The sequence below is a fragment of the Pongo abelii genome, chromosome 8, assembly GCF_028885655.2.
Source record: "Pongo abelii isolate AG06213 chromosome 8, NHGRI_mPonAbe1-v2.0_pri, whole genome shotgun sequence".
Taxonomy (NCBI): Eukaryota; Metazoa; Chordata; class Mammalia; order Primates; family Hominidae; genus Pongo; species Pongo abelii.
In genome coordinates this window covers 104,729,092-104,744,024 of record NC_071993.2, presented here as the reverse complement: position 1 = coordinate 104,744,024, position 14,933 = coordinate 104,729,092, and the positions used below count along the sequence as shown (strand labels likewise).

The window sequence follows — 14,933 nt, the reverse complement described above, 5'->3', positions numbered from 1 at the left end:
AGAGATTTTGTTTACGTGGGTTTATACCTATCATTATTCACCATATTTGGAATTAAAAATGAGGAAAAAGTTAAATGCATTAATGCATTTAAAATAATAAATGTTTATATGTTAATATAAATTTTTATGAAAAATAATTGTATTTTTCAAAACAAAAAATAATTTTAGTGAGAAGAGTGACATTGTTTTACATTTTTGCAAATCTCTTTAATGTCTGGCTTAACAGAAGACAGCAGATTCTCATATATGCTTCCGCATTCAGTCTGTTGCCATATGTTGTTTTGGTTGAAGTATATTAAGAAAATTTGGCCTCACACATAAATGTAGTTGGAAAAGGGAGGAGTATTTTGATGGCCTTTTCAGTTAATTGTGAGTATGCTTCTTTGATACTACCCCAAAGATTGACATGTGTAGTTTCTTTCTTTTTTTTTTTTCTTGAGACAGGGTGTCGCTCTGTCACCCAGGCTGGAGTGCAGTGGCGATCTTGGCTCACTGCAACCTCCACTGCCTCCCCTCAACAAACCCTGTTCCCCAACCCCCACTCAAGTGTCGATCCTCCCACCGCAGCCTCCTGAATAGCTGGGACCACAGGCACACACCACCATGCCTGGATTTTTTTTTTGTATTTTTAGTAGGAACAGAGCCTCACCATGTTGCCCAGGCTGGTCTCAAAACTCTTGGGCTCAAGCAACCCACCCACCTCAGTCTCCCAAAGTGCTGGGAATACAGGCATGAGCCACCGCGCCTGGCCTGACATGTGTAGTTTCTTAAATGTAATGCAGAATCTGAAACCATATCAATAAGCTTCTCTTACCCAATTACCTGAAATCCACTGGACTATCTTGTACCTTGAATGGGCATTTGAATTATGTACAGTTTTGACCCTGTATACCCCCTCCAGAAAGAGTCTCGGGGTCCCCCTGGGGAACACTGACCACACTTTGAGAACCATTGAAATAGACAATAAAAGAGTAGAAAAATGTAGAATTTGATAACATAATTAGCAAGTTTGATCTAAGAGGTATTTATATAGAACTTTCCTCACAATAAACCATGAATACACTTTTTTTTGAACAAATGGTCCCTTTATCAGCTGGGGGAAAGGTCTGGACAGGCTGTGGATGCTCCAAGATGGACAGATGCCCAGCACAGTGCCCAGGTGTTCCATGTGCTCCTTAGGCCCTGGTTTGGCCTCAGCAAGAAGGGGCACTACATCAGAGAGCAGCCTTCTCCTGCCCAGGCTGCAGAACCAGGTCAAAAGGCCACAGAGAGAGAGCTCCCCTGACAACAGCCCCATGGTGCAGCCCTCACCTCGGCTTGGTTCCTGTCAAGTTTCCCTCCTTGCATTCACCCTGTCCCGTGTCAAGGGCCCTCAGGGGTCCCCACGACAGAGCTGCCAGGTAAAGACTGTCCATGCTTCTCTTCCAGGAGGCTTTCAGCCAGGCCCCTCTGCCCGTTACAGCCCTCGGAGCTGTCAGGTATGGACTCACAGCTCTCTGGTCATGCGCAGTTCTTATATAACCACCAGTAGAAACAAAGCCCTGCTCTGTCCAGGCCAGGCACTGGGACGCCAAGAACAGTACAGCCAACCAGCTGCCCAAGGAGGCAGCACCTTGCACAACCACCTGGGGGGCTCTAACACCCCTGTCAGTGCCCAAGGCCACACCTTCCCTGGAGGGCAGGAGCCTGCCAAGCCTGGAGGGGTGGGAGAGTCAGGGTACAGGGCAGAACTGCTGTTCAGAGCCCCAAACCAGAGCCAGAGCCAAGGCATCCAAGGGCTTTCAGAACACACACCACTTTCTTTTTTTTTTTTTTTTTTTTTTTGAGACGGAGTCTTGCTCTGTCTCCCAGGCTGGAGTGCAGTGGCATGATCTCAGCTCACTGCAACCTCCACCTCCTGGGTTCAAGCAATTTTCCTGCCTCAGCCTCCTGAGTAGCTGGGATTACAGGCACGCACCACCACGCCCGGCTAAGTTTTGTATTTTTAGTAGAGACAGGATTTCACCATGTTGGCCAGGCTGGTCTCAAACTCCTGACCTCAGGTGATCTGCCCACCTCGGCCTCCCAAAGTGCTGGGATTACAGACGTGAGCCACCATGCCCAGCCACCACTTTCTTTTTTTAAGAGACAGGGTCTTGCTCTGTTGCCCAGGCTGGAGTGCAGTGGTGCAATCACAGCTCACTGTAACCTCGAACTCCTGAACTCAAGCAGTCCTCCCACCTCAGCCTCCTGAGTAGCTGGGATTGCAGGCGCATGCCACCATACCCAGTTAACTCTTCTAATTTTTGTAGAGATGGAGTCTTGCTGTGTTGCCCAGGCTGGTCTCAAACTCCAGGGCTCAAGTGATCCTCTCACCTCAGCCTCCCAAAGTGCTGGGATTTACGGGCAAGAGCAACTGCACCCAGCCCACACACCACATTTTTACCCCAAAGTCACACATCCCTTGGGGATCTAACATTCCTAGGTGTTCAATCTGTGTGTTGGCACTGTGCAGGGGGCTTTCTTTCCATTCACCTTATTTGCTTCTCACGGTAACTGCTGAAGAAAGTCCATTTTACAAAGAAGGAAATCAGGTTAAGTACTTGCCCAAGGTCATACAGCTAGTATGTGGCCAGGATCTGAACCTGGCTCCATCGTCTGCAGAGCCCAGGCTCTCGCACCATTGCTACACTGCACTGCCTGGCCCTGCAGAGACCAGTCCTTCACCTTCTGAGTGGCCATCTGCATAACCTCTTCATGCTGGGGGCTGGGAGACGGAGAGGGGAAAAGAAGGCCAAAGTTTACTCCACCTGGACCCCACTAGGTCATCCTGGACGTCAAACACGGCCTGTCCCACCCTTGGGGCTCAGTGGGATGAGGCTTCTCCTGTCTCCTCTGCCTGCCTTGTGTCTTTTTCTTACAACTAGATCAGAAGGAACAGAGCCATGTCTTTTGCACCTCTGTGTCCCCATACATACCCTACCCCATGCCTTGCAGATAGTAGGTACTCCATGCGTTTTCCATGAATATTAAGGAGTGGCCCCTCACCCCTCTCCACTACCACTGCAAGGACAGACCCAGAGGAAGACAGGAGCCCTGGAAACATCCATTAGTGGGACTAAGGGGAGGAGCAGAGGGGGAAAGTGCCCAGCACTCCTGCCTTCCAGCAGAGCCAGCCCGCAGCTCCCTACGCCCTCCTAGGAGACACCTCCCCAGGGTACCCTCCCCACCAAAGACTGGGAGGGCAGGTGTCAGGCTAGGCTCTCAGGAAGGAATTCCCCTCCCTTCAAGCCTCCAGTCCAAATTCCTCTCAAGGGAGAGCCAATGAAAGGCAGGACTCAGACAGGAGAGAAAGGCACCAAGCATGGGGCTTCTGAAGGTCTCCTCCCCTCTGATGCTTGCCTGGGTGCCCCGCTCAGAGACACCATCAATTCCCCCTCCTCCCACCGTGTTCCCGACCATGGGTTGGAAGTTATCTTACCACAGGGTGGTTAAGCCCTGGCCTTTGGAGCCCAACACCTGGATTCAAATCCTAGCTCCTTCACATATGAGCTGTGTGGCCAAGAGCCAGTTACTCCACTTCTCTGAACTCCCTATCCCCTTGGTCATTAGGCCTACAGACTCAGAATCCAGGCCTCCTGGTTGTTTCTGGGCTCTGACTCTCGAAACAGACTATCTGGGTTCAAATCCCAGCTCTAATCCGTGCTTAACCTCTCTGCCGCAGGATCTTTATCTGTAAGGTGGGGACAATAATAGTACCTACCCACCATCTAGCATTATTGTGAGAATTAGCTGAGGGAGTTTATGCAATGTGCTTAGATCAGACTTGGCACACAATTAGCACTCACTAAGTATTGGCTATCATTAGCAAGCAATAGCTTATAAGCTTGGAACGTACCTTGCACCGCACCTTGCACCTTGCACCGTCCCTGGCAGGTAGTAAGAGCTCACTAAATAGAAGCTATGATTACCTTCACCCCCACTAGACTATCCTGGCCCTGGAGGTGGGTTCTGGGTCATATCCATCTTTGATTCCCCAGCAGCCAGCATGGGGCCTGGCACCAAGCTCAATGAAGACCTGCCAGGAGGACCAGACGATCCAGGAGGGTGTGGGGTGGCACGAGCCTCCCACCAGGGAGAAGAGGAACGGAGGTGTCGGGGAAGAGAAAACAGAGCAGACAGAGAAAGGCCAAGGCAGAGAGATAAGCAAGTGAAGTGAGTGAGAAAAGGAACAGGAGAGGCTGTGGCGGAGAGAGATAAGGAGGAAGGATGGAGAAGGCGAGGGTCGAGGAAAATGCCCAGGGAGGCAGGGAGCCCCGGGGAGAAGCTCTGGGCGAGGCCAGGGCCGCGGCAGGGGAGCCGAGCCGGGAGAGGGGAGCAAGACCTGGCGCTGGGCGGGACGCGCGGGCAGGGTGCGGGAGGGGCTGAGGGCCGCCCCCACTGCCTCCCCGCCTTGGAGCTAGGGCCAGGCGGCCGGAGATTGGCTGGGGCGCACGGCGAGGTCCGGGCTGGAGCCCCGAGGTGGGAGGCGCCAGGATCAGTCGGGGCGCCCGGAGCGCAGGCTGCCACCCACCTGGGCGACCTCCGCGGCGGCGGCGGCTGGGTAGAGTCAGGGCCGGAGGCGCACGCCGGGGCACCTGGGCCGCCGGGCACCGAGCGTCGGGGGTCTGCGCGGCGCGCGCCTGGAGAGGGTGCAGCCATGCGGGCGGCGGCGGGGGGCGTGCGGACGGCCGCGCTGGCGCTGCTGCTGGGGGCGCTGCACTGGGCGCCGGCGCGCTGCGAGGAGTACGACTACTATGGCTGGCAGGCCGAGCCGCTGCACGGCCGCTCCTACTCCAAGCCGCCGCAGTGCCTTGACATCCCTGCCGACCTGCCGCTCTGCCACACGGTGGGCTACAAGCGCATGCGGCTGCCCAACCTGCTGGAGCACGAGAGCCTGGCCGAAGTGAAGCAGCAGGCGAGCAGCTGGCTGCCGCTGCTGGCCAAGCGCTGCCACTCGGATACGCAGGTCTTCCTGTGCTCGCTCTTTGCGCCCGTCTGTCTCGACCGGCCCATCTACCCGTGCCGCTCGCTGTGCGAGGCCGTGCGCGCCGGCTGCGCGCCGCTCATGGAGGCCTACGGCTTCCCCTGGCCTGAGATGCTGCACTGCCACAAGTTCCCCCTGGACAACGACCTCTGCATCGCCGTGCAGTTCGGGCACCTGCCCGCCACCGCGCCTCCAGGTAGCGCCGCCGCCGCCGTCCCCGCGCGCTCCGACGGCCCTGCAGCTCCCCTAGCACAGCTCTGCGAACCCCCCAAGAGGTGCAGCTCCCCCCCCCCCACACACACACACACACGCTGTCCTAGCTCAGCCCAGAGCCCCCAGAATTATCCCCCGCAGCCTTCCCGCCTTCCCACCTCCCTAGGGAGTGGCAGCGTAGTGCCTCCCTGCGGCTCCAGACCTTCCCTCTGGCTCTCGTTTCCTGGAAACCCCTGGCACCCCTCTCAGTACCCACCCAACCAAGCTGCTGAGAATCCCCCAATGCCGTCCCCCCATCCTGGGACGTCCTGATAAATGCGTTATGACCCCTCTCAGCCCAAGAATGCCTGGGGTCGTTAAACAATGCCTTTCACCTGGATCCCGAGGCACCAAAGCAAGCATCACCCCCACCCCGTGTTGGGACCTTGGGAAGAGAGGAGAGGTGAGAGAAGGGATGTGGGGAAAGACTGGGGACTAAGAATGTTCCTGGACTATGATCTGCGTCCCCGTTTTCTGTACCTGGAACCCTAAGATCTCCACCCTCTTCCCCAGTTCCCCTGGCTGGGAGTCATTTGGGTAAGGCTCAGTGCGGAAGGAAGAGCAGATTAGGCTCTGCCCCTAAAGAGAAGCCCTTAGGCAAGTTGCTTGACTTCACTGAGCCTCAGTTTCCCCATCCATAAAATAGGAAGCCATCCCAGGCTCATGAAACCTATGAGATCCTAAGTCCCTCCTCCCACCCACACCCTCAGTCCCCTGAACCCTAATTTCTCCCTGGTCTCAGCCTCCCCTTTTCTGTGCTGGTCCACATAGCTCTTCCAGGCTGGCTCCACGCCCTCTCCCCCTTCTTCCCTGTCTGCTGTCAGACTTGAGTAACCGCTCTGGGCCTCGGTTCCCTTTTCTCCAAAATAGGAATAAGGGCTGGGTGCAGTGGTTCACACCTGTAATCCCAGCACTTTGGGAGGCCAAGGTGGGTGAATCACTTGAGGTCAGGAGTTCTAGACCAGCCTGGCCAACATGGTGAAACCCCATCTCTACTGAAAATACACTAATTAGACAGGTGCAGTGGCACACGCCTGTAATCTCAGCTACTCGGGAGGCTGAGACAGAAGAATCGCTTAAACCTGGGAGGTGGAGGTTGCAGTGAGCTGAGATTAGAGAGCCACTGCACTCCAGCCTGGGTGACAGAGCGAGACTACGTCTCAAAAATAAAATAGGAATAAGAATCCCTACTTCATAGGTTGAGGATGAGAGGAGATAAAAGTTAAAAGACAATGCACATCATGGCTGCAGCCGCCAGGGTCGTGGGGCAGTCACTGTGCCCACCTGGCAGTTCTGTCACTGCACAGCCTGTCTGGTGATTGTCAATCACTCTGTGAGTAGGTAGTGATATGATTGCCATCATCCCATTTCCTGATAAGGAAGTAGAGGCTTGGCAAGGGGAAGTGGCTGGTTAGTGAGGAAGCCTGCACCCCAAGTGGCTCTTGGAACTCCAATCCCCTCACCAACTGTCCCCCAACCCCACCCCACTTTCTCTCTTCAGTGACCAAGATCTGCGCCCAGTGTGAGATGGAGCACAGCGCTGACGGCCTCATGGAGCAGATGTGCTCCAGTGACTTTGGTGAGTGTGGGGCCCACGCTGCCACTGCCCCAGCATCACCCCCAGCCCCTCTTTCTTGACACACACGGGAACATACATGCCCACATCCATCACAGTGAATTCCAACAGTTTTTGCATTATGGCTCCCGTTTAGAAGCCAATGATAACCATAAACCCTTTCCCAAGAGAAATGCACCTCTTTCTGCATCATCTCAGGACCATCACAAGTGCCTTAAGGCCATGGGCCTTGGGCCTCAGAAACCACCCCGGCCAGGGCTCCCACAGCCCTCCCTTGGTGTCGTTTTCAGAGGGCCCTCCATGACTGGATCATCTCTGTGGATAGTGCAGGCTTAGCCCAGAGATGGATGTAGCCAGGTGGGGAGTGATGGCTCTAGGATGGAAGTGGAGCGCCCTTGTCCATGGGTACCTCCACCTGGGACTCAGCACACATCCTGCCAGCGGAGCTGCGGTCACCTGTCCCCACAGCTTCATCCCAGAGCCTTCCCATTTTCTGGGACAACCCAGCCAAGTCCGGTCAGGACCTGGCTCACACATGGGCCACGCAGTCCAGTGTGTGATCTTTGCCAAGTCAGTTCCCTGTTTTGTGTCTTAGCCTCCCTGTCTATAAAAAAGAAAAAAGGAGATGATAATGAAGCCCTTTCTTCAGAGGAGTCTTTTATGTTGGTAGCCTGTTTGGAAAGAGAATACTGCTATTGCAAGGGGTGTATGTGTGTGTCAGAGAGAGAAAGAGAGGGGGAAGGGGACATGAAGAGAAGGAACAAGATTTTATGACAATTTCCTGCCAAGAGTGGGCAGAGTTATTCTCTGACTTCTCCCTGGCCCCACAGAGATGGGGGCCCAGAAGCCTGAAGAAGGGAGAGACCAGCCCAAGGGACTCCCCACCCCACCCTGAGGCCCAGGACTCCTTAGGCTCTCTACATCCAGTGCAGGGTGACGTGCACCGTGGCTCTCTGGCCGCAGACCCTGCCTGCATCCTAGCCCCCCAAAGGAAAGGAGTTAGGGTCTCAGTGCCTCCAGCCACACCCCCTGCCCCACTCCTAGACATAGCACAAACACACTCCCACCCACCGTACAATCTCTCTCTCACACACATACACATTACTGTACAGTGGTGTGTTCACACCAGCAAGAGCTGAACTGTGTGTATCTATTCCCAGCTCCACGCCCAGTCATGCGGTCAGTTGTGGTGGGAGTATTTACCCCATGGATGTCAATGAATGCAAAGCAGGGCTCCCTGTCCACAGAGCCGGCTGTTAAATATTTACCAGCCCACCACTGTTCCAACCACACTCACCGTGTGTGCATGCACACACATATACACACCCCATATATACTCCATACCATACACTCACACACAGCCAGAAATCCCAATGGGAATCATCCCCAGAGATCAGGAAGTCCAGCCTCTCTCCATCACAAGGATCCCCTTCCAAGCAGTCAGCCCCAGTCCCATCCACTCCTTATCCCCTCCCTGGGAAGACCCACACGCTGCTCCATCAAGTGCTCTCCACCCTGCCTTTGGTGTCTCAGAAGGGCTTGGACTCTCGATTCGCGCAGGTCACAAGCTTTCTACCCCTCATTTCCCCTCTCCTGTACCTTGAGGATGAAACGTGATGTTGTCCGTGAGAGTGCAGCATGATAAGTGCTTCATAAATATGAAAATGTGCCCTATGAGCTCCACCCTCCCAAGCCCCGCAGGGCATCAGGCTCCCCGAGCCCGAAGGTCCAGAACACACCAACTCTGGGCCCACCAGCATCCCACGCAGATCTGACCACTCCCAACTTGCCCGTCCTTTCTTCCCACAGTGGCCAAAATGCGCATCAAGGAGATCATGATAGAGAATGGGGACCGGAAGTTGATTGGAGCCCAGAAAAAGAAGAAGCTGCTCAAGCCGGGCCCCCTGAAGCGCAAGGACACCAAGCGGCTGGTGCTGCACATGAAGAACGGCGCGGGCTGCCCCTGCCCGCAGCTGGACAGCCTGGCGGGCAGCTTCCTGGTCATGGGCCGCAAAGTGGATGGACAGCTGCTGCTCATGGCCGTCTACCGCTGGGACAAGAAGAATAAGGAGATGAAGTTTGCAGTCAAATTCATGTTCTCCTACCCCTGCTCCCTCTACTACCCTTTCTTCTACGGGGCAGCAGAGCCCCACTGAAGGGCACTCCTCCCTGCCCTGCCAGCTGTGCCTTGCTTGCCCTCTGGCCCCGCCCCAGCTTCCAGGCTGACCCGGCCCTACCGGAGCCCCACTGAAGGGCACTCCTCCCTGCCCTGCCAGCTGTGCCTTGCTTGCCCTCTGGCCCCGCCCCAGCTTCCAGGCTGACCCGGCCCTACCGGAGGGTGTTTTCACGAATGTTGTTACTAGCACAGGGCCCAAGGGATGGGCACGGAGCCCAGGCTGTCCTTTTTGACCCAGGGGTCCTGGGGTCCCTGAGATATTGGGCTTCCTCTCTCAGGAGCAGGGCTTCTTCATCTGGGAGAAGACCTCAGGGTCTCAGAAGTAGGCAGGGGAGGAGAGGGTGAGGGAAGGGTGGAGGGGCTCAGGGCATCCTGAGGCAGAGGTTTCAGAGTAGACGATGGTGTCAGCTCCAGCTCACCTCTGTCGGTGGTGGAGCCTCACCTTGAAGAGGGAAGTCTCAATATTAGGCTAAGCTATTTGGGAGACAGTTCTCCCCACGGCCCCTGTATGCGTCATCCTAGCCCCCTAAAGGAAAGGAGTTAGGGTCTCAGTGCCTCCAGCCACACCCCCTGCCTTCCCCAGCTTGCCCATTTCCCTGCCCCAAGGCCCAGAGCTCCCCACAGACTGGAGAGCAAGCCCAGCCCAGCCTCGGCATAGACCCCCTTCTGGTCCGCCCGCAGCTCGCTTTCCGGGGTTCATTCCTCAGCCTCTGCTTCTCCCTTTTATCCCGATAAGTTATTGCTACTGCTGTGAGGCCATAGGTACTAGACAACCAATACATGCAGGGTTGGGTTTTCTAATTTTTTTAACTTTTTAATTAAATCAAAGAAAACAATAATTGGTTTGGACCAGGTGGTTTCTTTGTCAGCTGGTTCCCAAGAGGTGGGGGGAGAGGGAAGTTTAGAATGGAGCTTCAGAAAGAAGCCCTTATCTTAACCCATGGCCTGGCCACATAGACCTCCTTGGAATGCCTAAGAAAAGCAAGGCCTGTGTTTTTGTAGTACATAGCAAGGGTCACCCTGTCATTCTGACCGCTAAGTGAGGGATGGAGATGGCCGTTCTTTTGTCCCTGAGGAGGAATGGAGGTGCCAAGTTCCCCAGCTTTCTCCCACAGTCAGAAGACTCCCATGGTCCTGCAGCAGCTCCCCGAGGAGGTCAGGGCCTGATCGGAGGAGTCCAAGAAGGTGGGGCCACAGGGAACTATCGTGAAAAGCCTGAGGCCGAAGACGTGTCACTCCTCCCCTTCGGCTTTCACACACCACAGGCACTGCTCCTTACCTGTCCCTGGTCCAGCAGCATGAGCATCACCTGGGAGCTGGTTAGAAAGGCAGCATCTGGCCGGGGGCACAGTCGCTCATGCCCGTAATTCCAGCAGCTTGGGAGGCTGAAGCGGGAGGATCCCTTAAGCCCAGGAGTTCAAGACCAGCCTGGGCAACATAGTGAGACCCTAACGCAACAAAAACAACAAAGAAATGCAGACCTGCTGTATCTGAATCTGCATTTCAACACATAAACATTAGAATCATCTAGGGAGCTTTTACAGAATCCTGCACCCTACTCTAATGCAATTAAATCAGAATCTCTGTAGGGTGTCCAGGAGTTGGTGTTTTTAGATGCTCCCTGGGGTGATGTGTAGCCAGGATTGAGAACTATCTAGATAAGGTGACAACTGAGACAGTGAGAGGGCAAGGGGCTGAGGGGGTGCCCCAGTGGGCTCAGAGCAGATAGAGGCTGCTGCCTTGAGGTGGATTGTCAGGGAGGAGAGACAGCTTGGGAGGCGAGAAGCCACCCCCACTCTAATGGGCAGACTATGGACAGGGCAGTGCCAGGAAGGAGCTCCCTGGGGGAGGGGGGTCTGTCAGCAGATGCCAGATGTATCCAGAGCAGGGGGCTAGGGGCACCCCCTGAGGGGTTCTCCCCACCAGTGGGGGTAAAGCTGGGATGCTGTCCAGTCAAGGCCTGGTGTTCCTCCAAGACAAAGGAGCCTCGTTCTCTGGAGCTGAGGAAAGCCTTGGCTTCCGCTCCCAAAGGTGAACGTCACTTCAGGGAAATGACTCCAGAGGGGCCAGGGGCTGAGTTCTGCTGTGGGCCATGAGCGCGCATTCCCCTGAGGTCTGGCTAGCAGGTGGTCCAATAGCACGCCCATAAATCACCCCAGGCAGGCAGGTGGCCTCGCCGCAGGTCAGCAGCCGCACAGGCCGCCTTGTTCCTCCCTCACCCACCCGCGCCCAAACCCTGCCCAGCGCACCTGGCTCCCTGAATCTGCGCCTTGTCTCCCAGCCTCCTACCCTGACCAAATGTTTACGGACACTTCTGTGGTCAACCAGGACCAGGGATGATTTTCCATGGCACACACAGGACTGGGTCTGCCCTGGCTGAAGTACTATGCTGACTTCTGCCAGATGCTGGCAGCCGTGGGGCAGCAGGGCGAGGGGAGGACTCCCTTAGCCCATCCCGTGAAGCCCAGGAAGGCACTCCTCTACCCCCACAAGGGGTCAGGGCCCAGCTTGAAACATCTGCTGTCCCTCAGACTCACCAAGAATCTCTTTTTCTGGGACCAAGAAGAATCTTCCCAAAGACCAGGGAGGTCCTTCCAGGCTCGAGCCCCACCCTTCATTCCCTTCAGTCACACAAGGCTCCCTCCCGCTGGCTGGAGACCCAGCAGCTGTGCTGCTGCGAGAGCACCTGGGTGCAGTGAATGATGCGGCCCCAAACCACACATAACAGAAACCCCAGGAACCGAAACCCCAGCTTCTCCACACAAGAGGGGTGGAGGTGGACAGGTGGGAGGTCTATGTCCAACTGCCTTCCTGCCCTGCCATGGGGTGACGTTTGCTCTCATGGTTATAGACAATGCCTCCTTCCAACTTCTCCACCACATTCCAGACAGCAAGGCAGGGAAGGGCGAGGAGCACAGCTTGTCAGCTGCCTCTGGCCCCTTTGATCAGGAAAACAAAAATTTCCCCAGCAATCCCACCTAGTAGATTTCCACTTCTAGCTCACTGGCCAAAACTAAGTCACATGGCCACCCCTAGGTGCAAGAGAGCAAAGGAAGTCAAGCTTTTTCAGCTGGGGACAAAATCAGAGTTCTAATAGAGAACAGGACAGACTGGGGAGGAGGCAGCTGAACACTCTGTGTTGGGGTGAGAAGAGGCAAATACAGTCCAGTCCTGGCTTCTAATCCTGTGACAGTGACTGCATGACATCGGGAATAGTGCCCAGCTGTAAAATGGAGTAAAAATGTCTACTTCACAGGGTTGCTGAGGGTTAAGTGGGAAAATGCATGAAAAGTACAACGCACAGCATGTAGATGTCCATTAAATGGTAATGAGTATTTTTATTAACCAAAAGCCTAGCAGTGCCTGTCCATAGTAGGTGCTCAGTAAAATTCCTAATTGATTCATTAATCAACTAAGAAACAATACTGGCAAGAAGGCAGCGAAAAGACAAGAGTATCTTATCTAAACGCCAGAACGCTACTTTCAGAAGAAAGCTAGAACCTACATTTGGGGTTTTGCTTCAGAAATACAGGTGGTGGTATAAGCCAGTATCAAGCCAATATCAATAAATATCAAGGCCATGATGGGTGGCAGGCACTACTCAAAACACTTTTGCATTCTCTGATCTTTTCTCTTTTTTCTTTTTTTTGCCTGGGCTAAACACAGTATTACAATCGTGGCTCACTGCAGTCTCAACCTGCCAGGCTCAAGCAATCCCACTGTCTCAGCCTCCCAAGTAGCTGGGACCACAGGAGCATGCCACTATGCCCGGCTAATCTCTTATTTTTCGTAGAGTTGAAGTCTCATGATGTTGCCCAGGCTGCTCTCAAACTCCTGGACACAAGCAATCCTCCCTCCTTGGTCTCCCAAAGTGCTGGGATTACAGGCATGAGCCACTGTGCCTCACCCAGCTTTTGCATTCTAATTTAAGCCTCCCAACAGCCATTTGAGGCAGTGGCATTTCAGTGATGGTGGCTGAGGCTCAGAGAGGTTAAGGAACTTGTTGGAGGTCACACAGCTTGCACATGGCAGTGCTAGAATTTGACTTCATGCTCTTAACTACTATACTACTATCGGTAGGGGCAAAGCCAAGGCCAGGGGGTACAGGCAGCCATGCTTCTGCCAGCCTGCCTCACAGGAAGATTTCTGGGAGCCCTGTTCCAATCCCACTCCAAGGGTCCTGACAGAGGCAGAGAAGCCAGTGGCTTTTCTCCTAATTCCCAAAGACAGCCCACCCCCAACCCCTTCTCCCCTCTCAGCCCTGCCAGCATCCAGCCTTAGGTCTCCACAAAGGAAGCTCACATCCCACAACTGTTTAGTCGCCTGTAATCCTGGCTGAAGTTCACTCCTGGGGAAATGTAACGTGGGGGGTGGTTGCTGCTGGAATGTGTGTGGCTGGGACCCCATGTCCCAGCCCAGAGAGCAGGCTCTGCTGGGGCTGTGAAGAACACAGGCAGCCAGGGGAATCCGGAATCCCCAGCCCCCAGCTGTGCCAGAGAATGGAATGTGCTGCTCTGGGGTGTTGAAACATACCCGACCAGGCCGGAGGTGGGGTTGCTGGGAGCTGGGGGAGCTCCGGCCACAAGGCTGCCTCTGTTCTTGAGGCTGAGCCCATTTCACTAGGGCTGGGGATGGGAGGGAGGAGAGGAGAGAGGCCGTGCTTAGTGGGTAGGCCTTCTTGTTAGCTCAGTGGCTAGCTCCTGGAGCCAGTGGGGGCCAGGCAGACAATTGGGAGGATGGCACCCAGGATTGCTCTGTTCCTCCAAAGGTTCTCTCGTGAGGCCTCTACAAGCGCATGTGGCATAATTCACATCCCGGCTCCACGACTTACTAGCTATGTGACCTTGGGCAGGTTCCCTAACCTCCCCACACCTCCTTTTATTCATCAGTTAAACAGAGTTAACAACAGAACCTACTTTTGGAGACTGTCATGAGGTCTCGATGAGATGATGCACTCAGCATGGTGCCTGGCACAGGTGCTCCATCAGTGTAGGCGTTATCCTGAGGGCCACCAGCTGAAAGACAGATGCTGGGCCAGGGCCTCTCTTAGGGGGTGCCTCAAAGGTTCCAGGGAGACAAGGGGATAAAGAGAACTTCATATGGCTTCAGCCCCAAGGGCTGAAAATCCTGAAGATCCCAGAAACCACTGCCAGCTCAAGGTCGGCCATGGCTCACGGGAGGCTGCTCAACACAACCAACCACAAAAAGGATCGGCAGAGCCCTCAGCCCACGCCAGGCTGTGGGAGCTGGAGCCCCAGACCTGCCCCAGCAGGCACCAGGGCTGCAGCAGAGTCTGGTTCCCCATCCCCTCCTCAGCGGCCTGAGAACAAATTGGTTTTTTCAAACATGGACAGTTTGTCTTCTAGGCCACCCACGTGCAGGTCCTCTCCATGCTGTGGACGCAGCCAGTTGTGAAGCACAATCCCTCCGTGACTTCGCTTCCCAGTGGTACCTCTAATTTAAAGTTATGTCCCCTGCCTACTCTCAGGGGCACCTCAAGGGGACAAGGCCCTCTAGCGTCCCCTTCTCTGAGGCTGTTACCCAAGGATGGAAACCCATGCTTCTCCCATCTCTGTAATCCATGCCTGCAGGCACAGGCTTCAAGTTACTGCTGTTATGGTCGAGATTTCACCAACATTTGGCATTTTCCTTTTCCAAAAATAAAATGCATTGACTGCTTTTCCAAACTACACTTGTGCCTCTCTGATACTCTTCTCTGAAGAATAATCTAAAATTACTCTCTGGTTTAAAAAAAAATAAATCACTGTTCTAAGCCACCCAGGACAGAGCTGTTTGTACTCTGAAGGTGGCCAGGATGACAGGAGCCAGCATGTCCAGCATGCCAGGCACCGGGCCCCATGCCTCCCATGGACTCTCTCATTTCTCTCACAGCACCTGCATGAGCTATGCATCACCATCAGGTG

The 14,933-nt window shown here is 54.7% G+C and overlaps 1 protein-coding gene across 1 annotated transcript; it reads left to right on the top strand.

The window, feature by feature from the left end:
• The first annotated feature begins 4,678 nt into the window (after positions 1-4,678).
• On the top strand, positions 4,679-9,793 carry SFRP5 (secreted frizzled related protein 5). The gene is made up of 3 exons (XM_024253771.3): positions 4,679-5,201; positions 6,759-6,836; positions 8,643-9,793. Exons 1-3 carry the CDS (start codon positions 4,679-4,681, stop codon positions 8,987-8,989), a joined length of 948 nt encoding a protein of 315 aa, XP_024109539.3. The 3' UTR covers positions 8,990-9,793.
• Positions 9,794-14,933: the final 5,140 nt, after the last annotated feature.